General features: G+C 41.9%; 2 protein-coding genes across 3 annotated transcripts; one reads left to right on the top strand and one right to left on the bottom strand.

Moving 5' to 3' along the window:
• The first annotated feature begins 1,538 nt into the window (after nucleotides 1-1,538).
• Nucleotides 1,539-12,740, top strand: zgc:92242 (uncharacterized protein LOC436899 homolog). Of its 2 annotated transcripts, none has more exons than XM_020653370.3 (6): nucleotides 1,539-1,759; nucleotides 4,011-4,404; nucleotides 8,701-8,818; nucleotides 9,566-9,647; nucleotides 10,151-10,382; nucleotides 11,822-12,740. In XM_020653370.3, exons 2-6 carry the CDS (start codon nucleotides 4,224-4,226, stop codon nucleotides 11,986-11,988), a joined length of 780 nt encoding a protein of 259 aa, XP_020509026.1. In that variant the 5' UTR covers nucleotides 1,539-1,759; nucleotides 4,011-4,223; the 3' UTR covers nucleotides 11,989-12,740. The 2 variants fall into 2 exon arrangements, with proteins under 2 accessions (XP_020509026.1, XP_020509027.1); XM_020653371.3 differs by having other exon boundaries at nucleotides 1,562-1,759; nucleotides 9,566-9,641.
• A 5,958-nt stretch (nucleotides 12,741-18,698) lies between these two features.
• Nucleotides 18,699-21,382, bottom strand: LOC109998505 (CXXC-type zinc finger protein 5). Its single transcript, XM_020653381.3, has 2 exons — nucleotides 21,115-21,382; nucleotides 18,699-20,287 (listed from the first exon to the last, which is right to left on the bottom strand). The coding sequence occupies exon 2, from the start codon at nucleotides 20,099-20,101 to the stop codon at nucleotides 19,208-19,210; it is 894 nt and encodes a 297-aa protein (XP_020509037.1). The 5' UTR covers nucleotides 20,102-20,287; nucleotides 21,115-21,382; the 3' UTR covers nucleotides 18,699-19,207.
• Nucleotides 21,383-22,182: the final 800 nt, after the last annotated feature.

Raw genomic sequence — 22,182 nt, 5'->3', positions numbered from 1 at the left:
AGTTTGTTGGGCTCAGAGGAGCAGCTGGTGGAAACCTTATCTGTAAAGAACGAGGCAAACCTGGTGGTGTGAGCAGAGTGGAGGATACAGGAGGAGTGAAATGCTGAAAACAGATGCAGAGATGAGTGGGCATTGCTTAAAAGCAGAATGTGTTTAAAGCCTCACAATCCTGATGTGGAGGCATGGTAGCCAAGATCTTCTTAGGGATGGTACATTTAAGTGGTACGTACATGTAACCACTGGTGGTGGAGCTTCAAGGGAACTCAGGTAAGGACGAATAAAAAAAACTGATCTGACAGATGTAGGGCTTACAACAAAGCCCTACATATACACTCCTGAAAATATCTCGATCATTTCAGGAGGATTGCTCAGGATATTCTCCCGACCTGGCTGTTCACACATGCTCCTCACAGCTGGAGACTACTCCTGTCAGAGGGGACGGGGGGGCCCAAGGTAAGACGTGATGTAAAAAAAAAGAGTCGGAAGAAGAAGCAACAGATTCCGCTATACGATGCTATAATGAGAATATTGTGTGGTGTGGCGGAATCACACTATCAACAAAAGAGCGGAGAAGAACATAATGACTAGCAGAAAACTTAATGCAGGCGTTTAATTACGTGCAAGGAGATCGTAGCAGTCGTGAGCAGACAGTCTCTCCCCCCCCCAGCTGAATTCTCCGCAGAATATCCTGCTGCGTTCTCACATCAGCCCGGGACTTGCTGCAGGAAAAATTACTAGGCTGGCAGGTGAAAGCCCTTTAAGATTAACTGTGGAGCAATCCTAAGCTAGTGCAGTGCCAAAGTACAAAGATGTAGCATATCCATATTTCATATAAAAGTGTTCATCAAGTACACATTAAGACAGAGCAACACATAAAAGTCAAAAAGGTGCAGCTCGTGTTCATAACTCGATTATATTTCCTGTAAAAGTTCCCAAGAGGAAACACCCAGTTGTGACGGACTGTAAAGTTAATAGGTTAGTCATTTGAATTGAAAAACACTTCTGAAGAATTATTCCGAGCATTAATTGCTCGGAGGAATGTGACTCACATTTAAAGCACAGACTCCTCTGACCTGGTAACAACGAGCAAATACCCAACAATGACTGCTGCTGAGATAAGGATGTCAACAACCTGTTGACGGAAAATACTGGTTGGATAAATATCCTGATTCCTTCCTGCACATGTGGTGTTGGAGGAAGAAAAGAGGAAAGGGGTGGGGGGTGGGGGGGTAGGGGAGCACAGCTTAGCAGAGACTGTGGATCAGGTAAAAATAAAACAATGAGTGCAAAAATAAAGACTGAGAATCCTTTCATTCACACAAGCTGTCACAAATGAGTGTTGAAATGGGAACACACTGGAAACAAGACACTGGAGTTATTTAAAGAAATGGATACACGATGAATAGACAGAGACAAGATTTTAACCTGACGATAAATAACTTAACATTAATTGATGGGGGGGGGGTGTCAATGAAAGAAGATCAGAAAGTGAGAGAGAAAAAGAGGAGGAGAGAAAACAAATGAAAGCCGTGATGTCACTCCGTCCCACTCCTTTCCTCTACAAATGCAGCAGAGCAGGGCTGAGCCTGCATACCACTGCTGCTGACGACTAACCTGCTCCCACACACTCACACACACACACACACACACACACACAAAGACACACTGTGCGCTCTCACGTCACACTCACTCAGCATACAACACTCAAAGAGACGCTGAAACTCAAACCAGAGAGATGCTACCAGCTGGCAGCCACTGAGTAAGTCCACTTCTCTCCTCTTTGTTATTCTTTCTCTCTCTCTCTCTGTCTTTTTGTTTTGTTTTGTTCTAGCCATTCTACAGGCTGCCTAAGTTCATTAATCTCTCCCACTCTCCAGCTATGTTGTGAAATGGCCCGTGTTTTCTCAGAAAGAGGCTTTTCAAACCTTTCTCTCAGTATGCCATGCACATGTCTGATAGCTTTTCTTTCTTTTCTCTGCATATGAGTGGAGGCAGTAGAAATCTCAGACCTATTTGCATCTTGGTGCTCGGCCAGAGTTATGTTTTTGGATTTTTTTTTCTGAAAAGCAGAGTTGAACCTATGGATTGCTTGACTACATAATTTTTACTTCCTTATGTAATTGAAATTTTGGGTTGTTGATGTCTGTGATTCCTTTGGAAGCTGTGCGGTCTGATTTGAATATTCCTGTTGAGCAGCTGTGCCAGAGCTGAAATGTGCACAGTTATTTATGGATGAGGAGATTTAATGGAGGCACATAACAGCTTTGTATGCTTCTGTCAGAACAATCAGGAAAATGAGTGAAAATCAATTGAAATGAGTGGGCAGTCTGGTCCAGTGATTTTATATTGCTGTTAATCACAGTCAGAGCCTTTAAAGCATTTACAGCTTTACAATATGAAACATCAACAAAAACACTCCCTCCTCCTATCTTTAGACGATAGAGAAGAACATGACCAATAATGTATCCCAACCCAGCTCTGAATCAAATAGAACAGATTAAAACAAGGCTAAAGTTATGTTTATTTCAAACAGTAGCTTTTAGAAATAGTAGATGATAGTTTGGATTAGTGGTTCTCAACTGGTGGGTTGGGACCCAAAAGTGGGTCGCGGTCCATTTGTGTGCCTGGAAAGAAAATGGTGTTAAAAAAGTCCATGAAGTGCTTTTGAAACATATTTGTTTTATTCCATTTGTTTGTTCTGTCACATGTTTTGTACAGTCAGAGATCTAAACTGCACAATTTTTCATGAAGTTAATCTGATTGGTTGAAAAATAGCAAGCAATTCTTCTCTGAAGGAGTTGGTAGTGGGTCCCGAAGCTAGACCAGTTGAGAACCACTGGATTAGATAAATATGAAGTTACAACTAAACCGTACAGATATAGATGAAGGATTTAAAATCACTTTTGTTTTCAGAAGTTTGACAGTGTCACCTTAAATCCTTCATCAGCTGGAAGATGACAACATGCTTATTTAACCGCTCAGTTCAGGCTGAGGTTTTTTTCAAGAACAAGTTCTGGTGTGCATTTTTTTTTATAATTTAACAACCTCCAACCTAGCTTTGTTTTTAATTAGTGCGTTGTTTTTCATTTCTCAATGTAAGAGATATTCACATCACAAAGTCAACAACAACAAAGACCACACAGAAAAACAAAACAGAACAACCAAAGATAAAACACTGAGCTCAAAGGGTGATATGTGACTTCTTCTCCTGTCTACTGTATAATAATGAAAACGTTTTTCAACTACAAGCCCTGTAGGCTCTCACTACATTGTTGCATAAGTTTCAATAGTTTGCACAGGGAGGAGACTGCTTTGTGTTTACTTGTAGATATAAGGTGGAAGTTCCTTTACTGGGGTTTTGTTCTTGAAAGTTCCTGCACTAGGTGTAACTAAACTGGTGCTGTTGATATATTTGTGCCACCAACATTGATAACGAGCTGGGAAAAAAACGGTCTGAGCGGTGTGTTGAAACGTGAGGGGCCGTGTATATGAGAGAGAAACAACTCATGCTGCTCACTATCTGTGCCTGTTACACTCAGATAGCTGATGTAGTGTGTGTGTGTGTGTGTGTGTGTGTGTGTGTGTGTGTGTGTGTGTGTGTGTGTGTGTGTGTGTGTGTGTGTGTGTGTGTGTGTGTGTGTGTGTGTGTGTGTGTGTGTGTGTGTGTGTGTGTGTGTGTGTGTGTGTGTGTGTGTGTGTGTGTGGGTGTGTGACCCCTGTGTTCCTGGCAGTGTTTGAAAGCACACTGGCGTTCTCACTGCCAACTGTATGCAGAGTAAACACTGCACACAAAGGTAAATACATTTGGCATTGTGGGCTCATATGCTGAAACCTATTGTGTTTAGCTGTTAGATCAGGAATGAACAGAGTTAAAAAAAAACAACTCAGTGTAGATATAATCACTCTCTCTCTCTATCCCCTTCCTTCTCTCTTCTGTGAGTCTTTCTCTCACTGTCAAAAGCTTCAGAAACAGCAGTCGATCCTGACACTTTGTGCCTTCCCCTCCACAGAGCCTGACACACTGCACTCAGGAAGTACACTTGACAAAGGACACGAAAGTGACCTCCTGCACTTAGACGGCACCCGATCCCACATCCTTCAAAAAAAAGGGAACCCGACGCAAGAAAAGGGAGTGATCATAACGTAGTGCTGAAACACGACCCATTCAGCTGAGGAGAAGACAGGTGGACGACTGTCTCTGGTGCCTGAGGAGAAGAAGCAGCATGCTAGCAAAAATCCTTGAAGACATGTGGGTGGAGCCGGAGGTGCTTGAAGCCCTCAATGAGGAGCAGAAGAGGATCCTCTTCTTGAAGATGAGGGAGGAGCAGGTACGCCGCTGGAGAGAGCGCGAGGAAAGGGACGAGAGGGAAGGAAGAGACAACGCCAACACCCGGTCAAAGAAAGGTAGAGAGCAACACCGGCCTTGCTTCCTTTAGTTTGTACATTGATGAACTCGTACACATAGAGAGCACACTTCTCATGTCTAACACTAAAGTACAAGTATGATACGAAACATAGAGAGAAACATAGTTTTGTATCAGGAGAGGGTAAAATGTCTGGGAGTGTGAGCTTTCTACAAACACTGAAATAACTCTGGAATGAAGTTAAACTACCAGCTTCTCAAACATGGTGTCATTTCTTTCCAGTAAATTAGTGTCACAATAAAATTGACGTTAACTCTTCACCGTATTAAGATAAAAACGACTGTAAATATTAATAGACGAAGCCTGAGTGACATCACCCATCTGTTACTCATTCATAAAGTAAAACAAATACCAATCAGACCTGTTTAGTTTTTTGAACCAGGCTGTAAACATGTTTATTTCTGCTGTAAAAACATTTGTGTTGGCTGTGGTGTGTATGTGACTTCCAGTGTTTCTGGAGCCAGCCTCAAGTGGACACTCGATGAACTGCAGGATTTTGGACTTCCTCTTTGGTTTAATTTTTCAACAGCGGAGGTTGTCGCTTTGATAAAACATACAAACCTCTCTCTTCTTAAGTAGAAGGAGTGAGATGTAAGAATAATTCAACTCTGATATCTGACAGATGGTTAGCGTAGCTTTAAAGTCTGGGAATAAAAGTGACACAGGAGGCTTTCCTAACTTTAACGGTGACACGTTACATCAGCTACCTGCAAACTTCACTGTGCATCATGATTATTTAGTCTTTACAGAAAAAAATCACAAGGCATGTACATATCAAGTCCAGTTTTACACAGATCATTTGTCAGGGCGGTGACTTCCTGATGTGTCTGTTATAAAACCCTGATAGCTGTTCTTCTTGGTTTTATGCTCAGCAAAGACACAAACAGCCTTTTTACTGTTCAAAGTCTTAATCTGAGTTAATCTGAGAAAAGTTATCAATACCCTTTTGATTTCAGAAAGTCATTCAACCAGAGTATTTCTCACAGTGTCAACATTTGTATTGTTCTTTTTTTAAGTTCTGATACAAACTGTTTTCTAGTAGAGATCATTACATTTGATTGTTATGAGCTTAGTTTTACATCCTGGTAGAAACCAAGACTTTGAAGAGTATTAACAATCTTCACATTTACTGTTTTTCAGTAATTCATTCATCAAAAATAACAATGGCAGCCTCAACAAAGAGCTTTCATTGTTATCAACTCCCACAAGTTTTGGCCACTACTCAAATATTCAGTTTTAATCTGGGAAGCTGGTGGGGTCATTTTGATGTATGATATTAGTGTTTCTAAATCCTGACCCTGTTTGATGCCACTCACATCAGAAAGGCCACTTACTGAGCTATGAGTGTTTGAAAACTCTGAGTTAAACCACAGGTGAAAATCAAAGGTAGTATTGATGGTATTCATTTACTGTATGTTTGCTTAACACTTACTTTACACACAGTCACACACACACACACACACACACAGGACACGGGGGCATACATTTATAATAGTTCAAAGTAAGCACATTATTACTCTATTTCCAAGTCGCTCCAGCTCCTTAATGTGAATCAGATATCTTCTAACCTCTGAGAGCCGATGATACACGCCGTGTGTCCTAACACACTCTCTAGTGTTACTGGTCTGATTCATGTTTAAATTACACCAAGTGTCGTCTGACTCGTTCCTCTAACCTGTCTTGACGATTCATTCTACACACATGAGATTTAGTAAGCGCTGTTGTTTGGTGGTTTGGGGCGTTGCCATGCTTTAAACCAAATATTAAGTTACCTTCTTTGTTTACCCAATCTCTGCCATGTCACCGGAGCTGTCTGTGTGTTTGGGTTACACAACCTAAGATCCAGTTAGTCTTCTTTCATTCTTTGTTCATTCTACATAACAGTTTCAGTTTAGGGGAAACACTTTCTGTGACATCATAAATGACCTTTATTTCTTGTTACCAAATCTGAGAGAGGAGAGTGTGAACGTAAAGGTGTGCTGCACAGAGACCAGGACTTATTTCAGATTTGGTCTACATACAATGTACGCTCACATAGCAGGTAACTGTGTTTAAACTCAAGATGTTCCAGGAAATATGAACAAAAACAAAGCTTTTACTGCAAGCTGGTGTCTAACAAATCTGTGCAGTGAGTCAAGACTTCTGTTTAAACCACACCTTCACTTTTGCTGTCATGGAAAGCACCTTTTATCACATGTTGGCGAGTGGGGTTTATTTGTGCTCCCCATGTGTCATAAAGAGGTGTGGCTTAGATATTCTCATTCTTAGAGCTTTCAGAATAAGTTTTCCTGCCAGGAAATGAAAAGAAACAATTGTCTCGACTCACGGCACAGGTTTGTTAGAAACCAGCTTGCAGTAAAAGCTTTGTTTTTGTTCATATTTCATGGAACATCTTGAGCTTAAACACAGGTACCCGCTATGTGAGCGTACATTATATATAGGCCATATCTGAAATGAGTCCTGGTCTCTGTGCAGCACACCTTTACGTTCACACTCTCCTCTCATAGATATGTGAACAAGAAATAAAGGTCATTTATGATGTCACAGAAAGTCTTTCCCCTTAACTGAAACCGTGATGTCACAGAAGCACCTGTGATCACTGGTTGGGGAGCGGGGTCTATTTATCTTATCTGTGTCATAATGAGGTCATCAGGAAACAACTAAAAATTAACCAACTGAAATAAGCTAAATAGACTTTATAAACTCCACCAATCTAAAGGTTGTACACACAGCAGTTACAGTATAATCAATAATAGAGTATACTCTATTATTATAATAAAGCTACTGTAGGCTGTAGCACACCTACTAATACAAGGGTTTTTCTTTAGTTTAACTATTTTCCACATTTTAGAATAATAGTCGGTATTAAAACAATAAAAATAAAACATTTCATTTTTGTTCTGTAAAGAAATGCAGACATACAGAATTCAGTGCATTATGTTAAAGCACACCATTTCTGGATATCTAGTGAATCCTGTATTCTTTTACCTTACAGTGCCTGTTCAGCCTTAGGATTGGTCACAGTGATTCAGCTTACAAACAAACACAAAGAATGTGAATTGCTGGTATTAGCAGTAATAATCCTTACTTTGGTCAGCATCCAGTTTACAGGAGTCCAAATGTGCAAACGAGATTTAAACACAAACAAACACTAAAATGAAGAGACCTTTGAGTTAAGACGTGTATATTTCCTTCCTCATAGGTGCATGCCTTGGTTTACACAGGCCTCAGTTTCCAGTACCAAAAAAAAGAAGCTATGTACAACATTGAACAAGTGGGAGGAAGGCTGGTTCTTAAGTTTCATCTAAACTTTTTTAATACTTTTTATTGTCACCATGTCTCGACTATGCATATTTTACACTCAACGTAAAGATGACAATATAGTTACATTTCTTTAAGTGAAGTGAAAAGGTGTGTACCTCAGTGACAGCTGGAAATACTAAAGGAAATAACACAACAGGAGTAATAACAACAACTACAGTACAGAGACTACCTGTGTTACACATTTTTTTAATTTGTTGAATTCACACCGAAATAGTTTGGATCTGTATTCCATAAGTTCATGAGTTTTCCCTTCATCAAGGTTTTCTCTGCTTCCTCTACAATATTTAAAAAGCTACAACAGAATGGAGAACCCAACAAATTAGTTTATATCAAATGAAATAAGAAGACGAAGAAAAGATCAAACTGTTGAGAGAAGAAGAGGAGTTAGATAGTAAAAATGATAAATGAAGAAGAATAGAATAAGATAAAACCTATAAATAATATAGATGACCTTACTTAAGGTAAGGTTTGTGCTGTGCTCTCCTAAGTGACTGGCTATAAATCTATAATCTATGAATCTATGAAGTGGTATTATTAGTAAAATTAAAACACAGCATTATAAGAGAATGAAACTAATTTAGTTCGTAAGAAATCAAACCATAACCATACCGTTATCGATATACTACGATCAGTTGTATTCATTTCTTTTTGTAGTGATAGAAGTATTCTTCATTGAGTTTTGTTTTTCAGTGAGACACAATGAATTGATTAGTCATCAGACAGACAGAGGAAATGATCAGCAGTAGAGAGAGCAGTGAGTGTTGGACGAGGTTCCTGGAGCTCTATAATTATAGGACAGCACCACCTACTGGAGAAAAGTCAGAACAACATTTTAAGATGACTGTTTTTCTCTGAATCTGTGTGAGAGGGGAAACAATCTGCTGCATGCTTAACAATCCTGTTCTTTCTCTCAATCTTATCCCCCCTCCCCTCCCCTCCCCTCCCCCAACAGCGTACAATAAACATGTGAGCTGGCTGCTTGGTCGGGATGGAGACGTGAGCATCAGTGTGATCGGAGAGGTGGACGAGTTCAGGTCCTCCAAACTCCTCCAGAGCCTCTCAAACAACAGGTAGAAACCGAACACACAAAGTTTGTCTCATGGCAATATCATCAAATCTAGTAAGAAGTATTCAAGATGTCTTTGAGGCGACAAACATATTCTATTGGACACAGAGCCACTTAGTAATGCAGCAGTAGGCTGATTAGAAAGGAGTGATGTTAATGTTGAATTTAAAATGAAAAAAAAAAAGATTTACTCCATGTTAATTTGTACAGGGACAAGTATGATGTCACACCCTATAGAAGTAATAGTCTGAACTAATTTACAGATACCCATCACACATTGTTCATCATGAGGTTAAATCTATCTTTTCAAAAGAACTAGAGACTGAAACAAAAATGTCCCGAATGCCTCACATGTAAAATGTATCTGAGGCAGGCCTCACCACACATCAGTAACACATTGTGAGCTTTTAGTGTTGTGCACAAAATGTTGAGGAGGTTTCATTGTCTACGTTTTGCATAAGGACTTTGTTTCTTTGAATGATATAAAGACAGCTCTGTCAGCCAGAACAACATGTTGCTTAACACACATGTGAAAACGTCTACAGAGGTTCATCAAGCCACCATTCCTTTCAGCTGATTACATAACTCTGATTCACTTTGATAAGATGAACAATGAACTAAAGGATTTCCGTCAGCATGCCGTCTTCTTGTTCCAATTGGATTCTAAAAGTTATTTGCCGTATGACTTGCTTCAGCAGTCGGGGCTGTGTGTCTGTCTGTCGGACTAAAAATGGACGTCTTTGTCATTCAGGGTCCGCAGTGATGATGTGATCGGCATCCAGACAGCCGACTTGCAGCCGGGGAGAGACGGCCAGCAGCTTTCTGATGTGAGCGTGAGTTATTGTGTTATGCGTCAAGCGGCAACCTTTGTAGTTGAAAAAATGAAGCCGATGCGGAAGTGCAAATTCCTGCAGTTTGTCAAGGGTCCACTTGAGGCTGGCTCCGGGAGACCAGGAAGTCACATACACACCAAAAACGCTCATTTTTAAAGTAGAAAAGTACATGTTTACAGCCTAGTACAAAATAAAGAAAGAGGTGTCATTAGTTTTTGTCCTCATGGGCACACACTGTATGTAGCGAGAATGTTTTTATAACACATCCGTTCTGATTTTATGAACGATGTGTGTTATTCATAGTTAGGCTGAGACAACATTTCCAGCATGGCGGCAGACGCTGGTGAGCCTCTGGAGCCCCCTTGAACTCCCCAGATGGGTGACGTCACTCAGGCTGCGTCCATTATATTTTACAGTCTGTGGTTTGCATGTGGCTCATGTAACAAGGAGCACAGAAAATGTAAAACAACGTGTCATATTATTAAATGGTGTCTCGCACACAGGAGGACCCCGCCTCGCCAAACAGTCAGCCATGTGAAGAAGACTTGGACTCCTGCAGCGCCGATGATGACCTGAAAGACCAAGCTGAGGACAGCGATAGTGAGTCAGGTGGCAGCTCGGACAACCACAACGAGTGGACCCTTCTCTACAAGCCACATTTTAGTAGCCATGGCAACCAGCCGTCGCTCAAAGCCCAGCTGTCAGGCACAGAGATGGTCGGCCAAAAGGACAGAGGTGACAAAAGAAAAGACAAATGTGATTTATGTGTGTTTAGGATGAATGTCAAAGGCTATGATATTCAATATTTGTATTCTAATCAGGTCAAAATAGAAACACAAACACATTCATGAACATTTTTTATATTTCACACAATAAAATAAAATAAAAGATGGGGGACAATAAAACCTTAGAATGATACTGCATACAAAATAAGGTATGCAAACTTAAATAAATAGCAATAGATAGGCCTCTTAAACTAAAAACAATAGCTACTGTAGCCTATTCTTGATACAGAGTAATCTGTAATTTGTACTGTGAAGAATGAATGGTGAAAAAGATTTATTTGATCTTATTATTTTAACTGTCCAGGATGAGTCTGACAGTCATTAGCACGATGCTTATTTGAGAGAACATTAGACCTCAAGTCCTGTGACATTTATTTATATATCACAATTTATATGAGCATGACTCAATGTGCTTAAAAGTATTTCTTTATGGTTTATATTTGGGGCCTTTTGCCTTTTTTTTATTAGACAGGACAGCTGAAGAGAGACAGCAAATGTTGGGAGGAGAGAGTGAAGGATGACATGCAGCAAAGAGTCAAGGTTGGATTCCAACCTATGGCCGCTGCAAAGAGGACTATTGCTTCAGTACATGGGGCGTGCGACATAACCACTTGGCTATCCATCACCCCTTCAAATTAAAAGTAGACACATTTCCTAGATACATTGCAAGATATACTCCATTTATTTATGATTTAGCCAAACGCTTGTGCAAAGAGATATGTTTAAAGTCTGCTTTTTGAAAGAAGACACAGTTGCCTTACCTTAGCTCATGTGGTAAAGAATTCCAGAGAGTAGGACCATAATGGTTAAAAGCACCATGAATGGACTGGTATTATTTGGGGTACCGTAAGGAGACCTTTATTTGAAGATCTGAGGGACCTGTCTGATGTGTACTCAGTCAGTACTTGTTAAAAACAATAAGAAGACTTTTTGGTTTGAGTTCAAACTCTGGCAGCATCATTCTGAATGAGCTGCAGTTTATGTAGCACCTGTAACTCCAGTAAAAAGTGCATTGCAGTAGTCAAGTCTACTGGAGGTGAAAGCATGAACCAGCTTTTAGAGTCCGACTGTGACATGAAACATCAAACTCTGGATAGGTTTCTGAGATGGTAGTAGGCTGTCTGGGAGATATTTGCTACAAGCTTCTGAAAGTTGAGATCAGCGTCTTGAACCTGTAAAGTGTCCTAAACATCCAGCTGGTGCTGATGTTGGTGACACACTTCTGATAGTTCATTGTAGTCAACACATGTTGTTTAATGTTATGATGCAGCAGTTGATGAATGTTTAACCAGAAATGTTGTGCATATAAGATGTTTGAATGTTAAGGTGGTGACGTGAATATGATTCAGATTCTGTGTATTAATTTGTGTTTCTTTCTCTTCCTCTCAGAGATGGTTTGTAGTGAAGAGAACAAGTCTGAATATCAAAGTCGCGTGGCACAGCTCAAGAAGACATTCGCTGATGATCGTCGTAGCTCTTCACCTACCAACACCAAACCTCCCATACCTGCCAAACCTGCTCACCTACAGAAGAAAGGCACAGCTTTGCACAGCTAGGACCGAGGTGTCCACCCTGCTACAAGACAGTCCAGACTGAGGACACATACACTGGAGGAAAGGGATCCTTGAACTTTGAACCTTGAAGGATCAACCTACGTACAGGCCTAAGGAGTGGGCCGGAGAAAGACTTGAAAGCTTATGTCAAGTCAACTTGGAGGATAAAAAAGAAGCAGCTTTTGATGATGCTGAGTTACGCTCCCATAGTTTCTGTGATTGACAGCCAGATGCAAAGAGCTGTCCAGAGAGACTTGCACTGACTACTGACTCTAACTGAGGACACACAACATTTATTGTAAAATAAATGTTACTGAAACTAGAAGCACAAGTCTGATGAGGACCATATTCATATCCAACTGTACAGTTAAAAAAATGTACATTGTTTCTTGTAGTTATTGTTTCTTGTCGCTGTACTCTGTTAACGTAGTTATTGGTAAAAACAAAATAAAGAGTTACTTTGTAAAAATATATGAAGGCAATCCTGTAAAAACACAGTGCCCTGAGAGTTTTGATGAGCTCTTTAAACAGGGGCGTCATGCAAGCCAAAATTCTGTATTTTGAGATATTTATAATCTGAAGGCAAAATGGTTATTATTTCTCCTTCAGTGTGGCAGTCCGAGGAAACCTCAGTGAAATCAAGAGAAATTACTCCCATCATATAGCTAATTTTTTGTAGCTTTTTTAACAGATATCTTCCATACTTGAAATATAATTTATTACTACGTATTATATAAATATGAATGGTAAATGGACTTGAGCTTGTATAGTTATTTTATAGTCTTCTACTCAAAGTGCTTTTACTCCACAGGTCACACCTACACATTCACACACTGATGGTAGAAGCTGCTGTGTAGAGTGACCATAAGAAATAACTCCCATTCATACACCGCTGACAAAGCAGCGGGAGCAACTTGAGGTTCAGTGTATTACTCAAGGACACAGCAGACATTTTGCTGCAGGAGCTGGGGATTGAACCCTGCCCTCACGGTTAAGAGACAACCATCTTCACCACTGAGCCAAAGCCGCCTAAATAAGTTATTGTTTTAATACCAAGATGTGAGAAAAATCCTGTCAGATTCTTAAAAATCTGAAGGGGCTCCAGCCCCCCCTGAGATTCAATGGGCATGATGCCTCTGACTTTACAGAGGTGTAAAATCTGTTCTTGAGCGGAAACCCAACACAGTGTACGGGGAACTTGGTCAAAGTCACACAACGTCAATCTGAGTAATATTACATGAAATAAATAAGTAAATAAATAGCCTACATAAAATGTTTATTTAAAATGTTTAAAACGGAGTTATCTGCTTTCAAATAAGCTCTTCAAATGATGAACAGTCCTGTGCGTTTGATGATGGTGACTGATGTTAGCTTTTAGCTCAAAGTCTATAGTGAATTAAAGCGCTGTGATTTATATAATTTATATAATAGATTGTAAGTAAATAAGAGATTAACACAAACTATTTAACTAAACAAAATCCTTAACTCTGTTGGATAAAGTTTGTAATTAAAAAACAATTTGTCAAGAGATCTTATCACAAGATCCATTTATTCTACTTTTTTTTTTTCTACTTCACAACTGACATAAAGTGACTGGATCCATTACTAACAACTTTAATTATCACCATGACAACTGACACAGCTGAAACCACAACACGTCGTTGAAAGCTGTGGAAAACAAAACGAGTGGATCTTGTGATGAAAATGTTTTGTTAAACGTCTTATTGACTATTTTGTTGCAAATCCAATGAATTGAGTTACAGTTTGGGATTGACAACACATGCACGTCAACAAACCCCTCCATTGTTAACTCCTTCACGTCTTTACTTGTTTTGGGGCCTTCTAGCCTCTGGCGCAGTCTAAAGTCTGTTTAACACATGATCAGTTGGACTGAGGTCAGTTGACGGGGCATGGATCAGGTGACAGACTTGGCAAGGAGAGAATTACACTTTTTTTGCCCTTACAACCTGCTGTTAACAATGACTGATGTGCCTTTTTAATGGACAGGAGCTCCTATGATGTTCAGCCAACATGCATTTGAACAGCATGGCACACTCCTACAGCTTTGATCCCTTTAATCTCATGGTTATTGTCCATGGTGGCCAGAGAGAGAGAGAAAATTAAAGGTGTTCCTGCTCCAATATGTAAAGACTGCACCGAGGTTTTAGAAGTACTGTAGAAAATTAAACTTATAAAAAAGTGTTGAATTTGAGGTGTAATCATCATTTATTTTGAAGGTAATGAGTGTTCAAGCTGCAGTTACTACTTAACTCATGGGTTAAATATTCCCTTTACTTGGTCACTAATTCCCTATAAAAACCTGGCCCCTGCTTAACAGTTTCACAATTTTTTATTGTGTATTTTCATAGTTAGTGTACATGTCTTTGGCTCTATTGAAACAAAGTAACGCACCTAAAAGATTGATCTCATCTTGCTGAATGTTCTCAGCACAACTGTGTTAGTGTTTACTCAGTATCGAGGCATCTGATAGTGGAAGACAGAGAAGTTGTTGATGGTGGTCAATTACACACAATGATGATCTATTCAGCCAAATGCGTCAGAAAGCAGCTCATCAGAGATCAAACAGAGAGCACAGAGAGCTGGGTGAGCATGTGGTTCACTTTGGGACGGATAGCAAGACGCTCGAGGAGACAGAAAAAATGGGAGTCAGGTCACGGGAAGCAACACGTCAGAGTCAACTCAATAAAGTTCTTCACATTCTCTCACTGTTCCTGCCCCCTTATCTTGTGTGTGTGTGTGTGTGTGTGTGTGTGTGTGTGTGTGTGTGTGTGTGTGTGTGTGTGTGTGTGTGTGTGTGTGTGTGTGTGTGTGTGTGTGTGTGTGTGTCTGTGTGTGTGTGTGTGTGTGTGTGCTTCTGAAGGGCATGCGTGTGTGTGTGTGTGTGTCAGCCTGCCCATATATCTTGAATCATGTGACTTGACACGAGCAATCATGCACAGTGTGAAAAGCCCCACTATATATAGAACAACAGTGTTGGGTTTCCAAGCAAAGCATTGTAGAAGTCCGGTCATCTTTGTCACATAAGAAAGTGTATGTTACAGACTTGTTATGTTTTCATCGACTGAAGGTCTGAAGAGTGATGCTGCTCATATTATCAGAGGAGCCATTTAAACACAGAAACTTACAAACCAACAGCTGTAGTATTTGTTTTAGGCCTCATAAGATGAAACTACATTTTAGTAGCCACAGTAAAGAGACAATGCACCATAATGTGTTGTTTGAGACAATCATGCAGAATCTATAGACTACAATGATGTTTTAACATTCAAGCCATGCTAGTGATGTTGAGTTGTTGATTGTAATGTCTGTTTCTGAGTCTGTTTGTCCAACCTCTTTGGTCCAGACTGAAATCTCTCAACCAATCAATCAGTCTTTATACGTTTAGTACAAGTTATCAACAAATGTTATCTCAATACAAAAAGAGCAGGTCTCGACCGTACACTTTGATTATGTAAAGATCCAGCATTAATACACCATGAGCTTAGAAACTTAGAAACATTAAGAAAAGGGAAACTTCCTTTAAGCAGGCAGAAACCTCGAGCAGAACCAGACTCATGTTGAACATCTACCCAGACTGTGTTGAAGCTGAGAGGGAGACGTAGAGAGAAAGAGACAAACAGAGTAACAACAACAACAACAACAACAGTGAATACAATTCTAAAATTCACTTAGCAGACGCTTTTATCCAAAGCGATGTACATCAGTGAATAATGTAGCTACAATGGTAACATTATGTGTGATAATCGCAGGAACAATCATGTATGATCATTCTTTTTTTTTTCATAAATTTTTGTGCTTTTTGTGCTTTTATTTTTAGAGATATGACAGTAGAGTTGGAAATCAGGGAGAGAGAGAGTGGGGAATGACATGTGGGAAAGGAGCCACAGGTCGGATTTGAACCTGGGCCGCCCGCTTGGAGGACTACAGCCGCCGTACATGGGGCGCACGCTCTAACCACTGCCCCACCAGCGCCCCATGTATGATCATTCTAATGAGCCTTAGCAACTATAATGATAATGAAATGAGGTTGACTGATATTGAGGACTGAGACGTTGAAGTTAGATGACTTTAACATCATTAACTAATAGTTTGATGGATTTGGAATGAGGTCCCCTCAGGATGAATACTAATCTCTGGCAGTGTAGAGTAGTAACAGCATACATTGATTTACGTACTAAGAATGTAATGTACTTTTACTTTACATGAATATTTTGAATCCCATGCCTTTTTATTCTTACATTACAGCTGTTTTCCTGAAGCGCTGCCCTGGTTAAAATACTTTATCACCACGCATTGCTTTACTTCTTGGACCACCAGGACACTTTTTTAATCTGCCACAGTTTGAAGATTAACAGATTTTGTGTACACATTACCTTAAAAACTAACATGTAGAACCAGACGGATGCGTCAAAATGTCAGAGTATCTTGATGTGTTTGTGTTTTGACAGTTGCAACCCAGTTGTAATTTGCAAGGACTGACATAATCATCTAAGTTACAAATGTTCTTTTGATGTTATCTTATAGTCTTTGTGCTTTTTTTGTAGGTTGCATTGGACCCCAACAGAAAAGGAGGATACTGTTTATAAGAAGACGGTCTATTCCGACACCAACAGCTTTGGGGTGAAAGGTCAAGTCACCTTTTGACCCCCGTGCAACAAAAATATAACCTGAGGGCCGATGAGCCTGGGCTTTTCAGGGATGTAAGACAACCATTGTGATTCTGTTCTGGGGATACATGCTATCCATGTGTAGTAAAAAAAAATGAACACAAATGGAAAACACAGGCATAATGAGGAGTAATCTCAGAAAGATGCTGTTTCTGCAAAGCTGTAACACATTTTCTAACACTGGGGATACAGCCAATGGGTGAGCAAAAATTCACAATGAGACGTAGTGTCTCCAAGCAGACACAGTGGCCAAATTTTCAAAGGTCTGGCTCGTGAGAGAGGGTCCGCCCAGTTCCAGCACAGGTTGCCTTGGGCTGGCAGGTTGTTCCATCGGAGAGTGAGCGAGAGGAGTTTTTCCTCCAGAGAGAACAGGGCCGCTGGTTCTAACATATGTAAGCTCCACAGGGGTCTGTGACGGCACACACCCGCTATCTGGACAATGCATCCATCATTAACCCTTATAGCCCTGCATCTGATAGCTCTTCATTCAGCCTCCATCAGTCTGCTTGCTCTTGGATTTCACACTCATCTCTCCTTCCCTCTTTGTTTGGACCACGTTATCTTCATCCCCTGCTGTCCATCTCCCGTCCTCCTCCCTGCATATCTCTCTCCTTCTCTTTTCTCTCCCCCTGTGGCCTGCTTTTCATCTCTCTCCGTTTCACCCACTCTGTTTTACCCCCCCTTACATCCCACTCTCTCCTCCCTTCTCCCCCATTCACCCTCTCCCTAGATCAGCTTTCCACCTCCTCCTCCACCAACCCCACTCCCCCCAACTCTCTCCCTCTCTCAAACCCTCCCCCCTCCTCCTCTTCTCTGTCCTCTGTTCATCCCTCCTCCTGCCCCCTCCTCCTCCTCCTCCATTTCTCTCCTGCCATCTTGCAGGCCAGTGGAGCCAGACTGCAGGCGTTCAGGGAGTCACTGGACCTGCTGGGCAGCGGGTGACACAGATTTCCGGTGTGTGTGTGTGTGTGTGTGTGAGTGTGTAAGTGTGTGTGTGTGTGTGTGTGTGTGTGTGCATGCGTGACAAGAACAGGGAGGGGGGATTAAGCTCCAAATCACTAGAAAGGCACCGAAGAGAGGGGGAGAGAAGGGGAAAAAAAGCTGCAGATCCAAGAATTTGAAATTCCCCCTTTGTCTGGGAGATGAAGAAACATTAGACTGTGGACTGAAACTAAAAGACTGCGTGTTTTCCATTCAGTGGGAGTGTTGGACTTGCATGGTGTTGGAGCTCACTGCCTTTCTCCATGAGTTGGCAGTGTCCTGCGTTGGCTGGCGTGCTGCGTTTTCTCTCTCTCTCTCTATCTGCCTTACAAACACGCACACACACATACACAACCCCCACTCCCCCACAGATGCATGCACGCACACACATGCACGCGCGTGCGCACACACACACACACACGCACACACGCACACACACACAGTCCCTCTGCGATCCCCCTGACTGAAGGCACACAGGAAGTGCAGCCGTGGCCCAATTATAGCGTGACACCTCGGGCCGGCCGTTGCCATGGTTACGTCTTCCCTGCGGTCCCCTGGAGTGTGGCGCCGTGGAAGAAGGTCTTATCACATCAGCCATCGTTACGGCAACAAGCTAAAACCCACCCTGTAGCCTCAGTCCAGCTGGCTGTGTATTTTGTTTATTAGGAGTGGTTGTGTGTGTGTGTGTGTGTGTGTGTGTTTATGATCTATACTTGTGAATAAAAGGGAAATTGTGTGAATAGAAAAGAGGGTGTTTGTGATTGTGTGTGCATGTCAGGTGAGGTGTGTTTGAGTGGACTTGCCAAGGTGTGTTTGTGTGTGTGTGTCTGTGGGGTTGAGATAAGGCTCTCAGCCACACCATTAGGTGACTCATAATCCACACAACCTCACACTCTCACACATACATGTGTACATGTGTACAACCACAAATATGCAGGCTAACAGACACATACACCCAATTAATAATAATAATAATAATACGGACACACACTAACGCACACACAATAACACAGGTGTAGTATGAACCCAGCCTGTAGACAAATGTACACAGCCAATTTCTTTTATTTCAAAAGGGCATCCAGAGCTATACAGTACAAGTTGCACATGAAATAATTTAGCCTTGGCCGATCAGATTCATTTCTTACTGATGCAGTTACGTCAGAACAAGAGAAACAAAACTCCCCGTAAGAAACAAAACATTTGGCTCCTTTTTTTTTACGTTGAAACAGAATAAATCCAAACTGGACAGGGATGTAAAAAAGACATAATGTTTCCAGATATTTACAGTCTATTTACAGCATTTTTGTTGTCGTCTAAATATTGACACACACTGGTATCCTTCTTTCTCTCCTCTCCATGCTGATTGTCAAAAGAAAGGATGGGAACAAGTGTGGACATTCTTATACAGAGCTGCAGCTCTTCACTAAACACATGATCTGAAGGTCTTTGAATCAAAGTCTGAGCTCTTGGTGTCCTGTGTGTTTTGTTTACTGCAGTTTCTCAACAATCATCCAACCAGGAACCGCTGACAAATGCTGTCACCTCATACGTTACTATCCATCCAAGGCGCTGTTGCTTCTCTCCTGTGCCAGACCCAAAGTAAAGTCGGAGCCCCTTAGATCAAACCCGGACACTCTGCTGTCAAACCCAGGACCTCCAGGCTTCCTCTTCAGCTCCTCACACTTTCTGTATTTACAGATCTGGTGTCCCCTCTTGCGATTGCGGCAGCTGCTGCACTGTTCGCAGTTCGTCTGACGCCGACAAGGTACACACTCCCCACACCTTTTCCTCTTCCTTCTCCCTCCACTGCCCCCGCCCAAAGAGCCAGGAGAGTAGCCCTCGGCCACTAGCCCCTCCATACCCTCAGCTCCCATGGTTGCACTTCTCCAGTGGCCACCCCCCATCTGAAAGCCAGCCAAGGGGAAGAGAGCCGGGCTGAAGGGGAACCAGGCACCCAAAAAGGGTTGGAAGTCGGTTCCACATCCAGAAGAGTCCTCTTCCTCCTCCTCTGGTCCGGACCCACCTCCCTCTCCATCCCCCCTCTCCCCCTTTGCCTCTGCAGCGTCCCTCTTAGCCGGCTGGTTGCTCTGTGCACCCAGGCCATCCTGCTCTGTGGTGGCTGGGGTGAGAGCCAGCAGCCCGGCGCGCATCAGCAGCTCTGCTGCGTGGGCCAGGTGGAGCCCACTGGGGGACTCCCACATGTCAGGCCAGGAGGGGGTTCGGCGAGGCTTAGTGTGTGCAGGCTGTGTGGTGGGCTGCTGGGCCGGGGAAGGTTGGATCAGGCCTTTGACGTCCACCGGTGGGGAAGGGGTGGAAATGTAATGGGAGAGGCTGTAGGGGTGGTGGGAGCGCTTAAGGCTGGGTCTCAGTGGCTCATTGGGGATTTTAGCACTGCTGCGGGCCTGATCTGGGGAGGAAGGGCCAGCGATGTCTACCGCGGTGGACATAGCAGTGGCTCTGGGTGGGGGTGTCTGTCTTTGTGTATGCGTGTATGTGTTTGTCGAGGTGAGGGAGAAGGGGATTGAAGCCGACGCGGGGTTGACAACTGTCCTGCTGTTACTTCAGCCAAAATGGCAAGCCTTGGCCTGTGTCCCTATTCCCATTCTCTGCAGCAGCCTTAGAGTCCTGGAGAGCTAGAAATGAATAGGGGATGAAGAGAGGAAGGTTAAGAATAGAAATGTTGGAGGGACAAAAACAGAAAGAGAGTAAACAGCGGAGATGAGACGTGAATATTTTTTTTGACAGGCCCACTAAACCCTGTCAGGGATCGAGGGTGTGGAGAATCTGTTTTTAAATAAATATGAATAAAGATTTAGTAATAAGGCTGCTTGAGGAGATGAACAGAGCCAGGTATGAGACACAGTGCATGCCTTTCCAATGATTTCCGCATACAGGAGGCAGTATCCCTTTAAGAATTTCACGGTATATCAATGCAATCAATAACAGAGCGACAACAATATGCAAAGATATGCGCATATGCGCAGGTCAAATGTGGAGCGCGCTTTTCAAATACATTTTGACTACTGCTGTTATGTGTACCAGCCAAAGATTAAGCTGTACACACACAGACTCTGTGGTGGACCGTAAAAAAACAGGCTGTCTTTTGTCTGGTATCGACGACGAGAAGCGAGGTGCGCAACGATGCGGTTACTGTGGATAAAAAAAGACCAGGCTATATTCCATGTTCACATTAAAAGAGGAAAACTACTCCCGGGATCAAACACTGAACACATTTGATGTTGGATGACAAACATTTAAAGCCTCTGGCATGTCGATCGGGAAACCTGATCGATCATTTCACCGTGATTAAGGTTACCTAAGAAGACGGTGCTCGACCAACGCCACGGCTAGCTGACCACAGTCCGAGTGGTCGCTGCGACACAGCGCAGCGCGCAGGAAAAGGCGACAAAACACAATCAGCGAAAATTACAGGAAGTGTCGATAAAACGTCTGCCCTTACCTTCTGAATGTGGTCCAAACTCTTCTACCAAAAAATATGATGAAGTCATGAACTAATGGCGTGGTGATTGTGGTGTATATGGACGGCGAAGCTGCCGATTCCTCCTCCACCTCTCCGTCCCGGAGGGTCTGCAAACACTCTGCACGGAATTTGGGGGCGTCGCTCAAAATGCGAAGTGGACTCTGCAATCGAGACCGTGGCCAGAGCGACCCCATAATCATCACAGAGCAGCCCAACATACACGGACAGCCGTCAGTGTGATCACCACAGGATGACTTATTTAACTATGATACATTCTGTGCATCATGTACCGTCGGTGTCAAGCTGAAATCTGCGTTTAGGACGCCCCCCCCCCCCCCCGTTAACTTCACAAGTAATGGGAAGACTATGGGCTCTAAAACAGGAATATATGCCCACGTCATGAAATACATGTGGATAAGGTCATCAAAAATGATAATACAGCTCTATGTCAATAATCCCATGTCCTTCATATTTACTCAGTTAAAGTATTCTGTTTAGTTCAACCATTAAAAAGGAACCAAGGTCCAAACATTTTAGAGAAAAAACATAATTAATTCGCAGTAATCTGTAGTCAGTCTATTCAAACCAGCAGTACACACAGGTCAGTTCATAGTGGCTTTAGTAATTGTGATGCCACTGAGTTGCTTAAAATGATAAATGTTATTATTTTGCTCTTACTGAAGTGTTTATGGTATGATATGATGTTAAAAATAACACTGTAAAGATGCGTCACATTTTTATTATTAAAACAATTAGGAGAAGAATATAGTGGATTAAAAAATACATGGGGTTTTCTTTAGTCTTCGGTGTGCTTCATCAAAACCGGAATCTTATAAACACACTTTTGCTTCACTCACATAATGATAAAAAAAAAAAAAACTACAACTGCTTATATTATTAAGTAAAATACGGTGTCAGGATAAAGGAATACAACAAATAAAGGCAAATTAGTGATTAAAAAAAGTGAAAATATAAAGTGATTTACATGACTGTAGTACAGGTTCATTAAAGGTCAACCCTTTTAGCAACGTGTTAGCCTAAATGCTA

This window comes from Labrus bergylta, chromosome 9 (genome assembly GCF_963930695.1).
Source record: "Labrus bergylta chromosome 9, fLabBer1.1, whole genome shotgun sequence".
Taxonomy (NCBI): domain Eukaryota; kingdom Metazoa; phylum Chordata; class Actinopteri; order Labriformes; family Labridae; genus Labrus; species Labrus bergylta.
The sequence above is the reverse complement of the archived record's forward strand: the minus strand, read 5'-3'. Positions and strand labels throughout refer to the sequence as shown.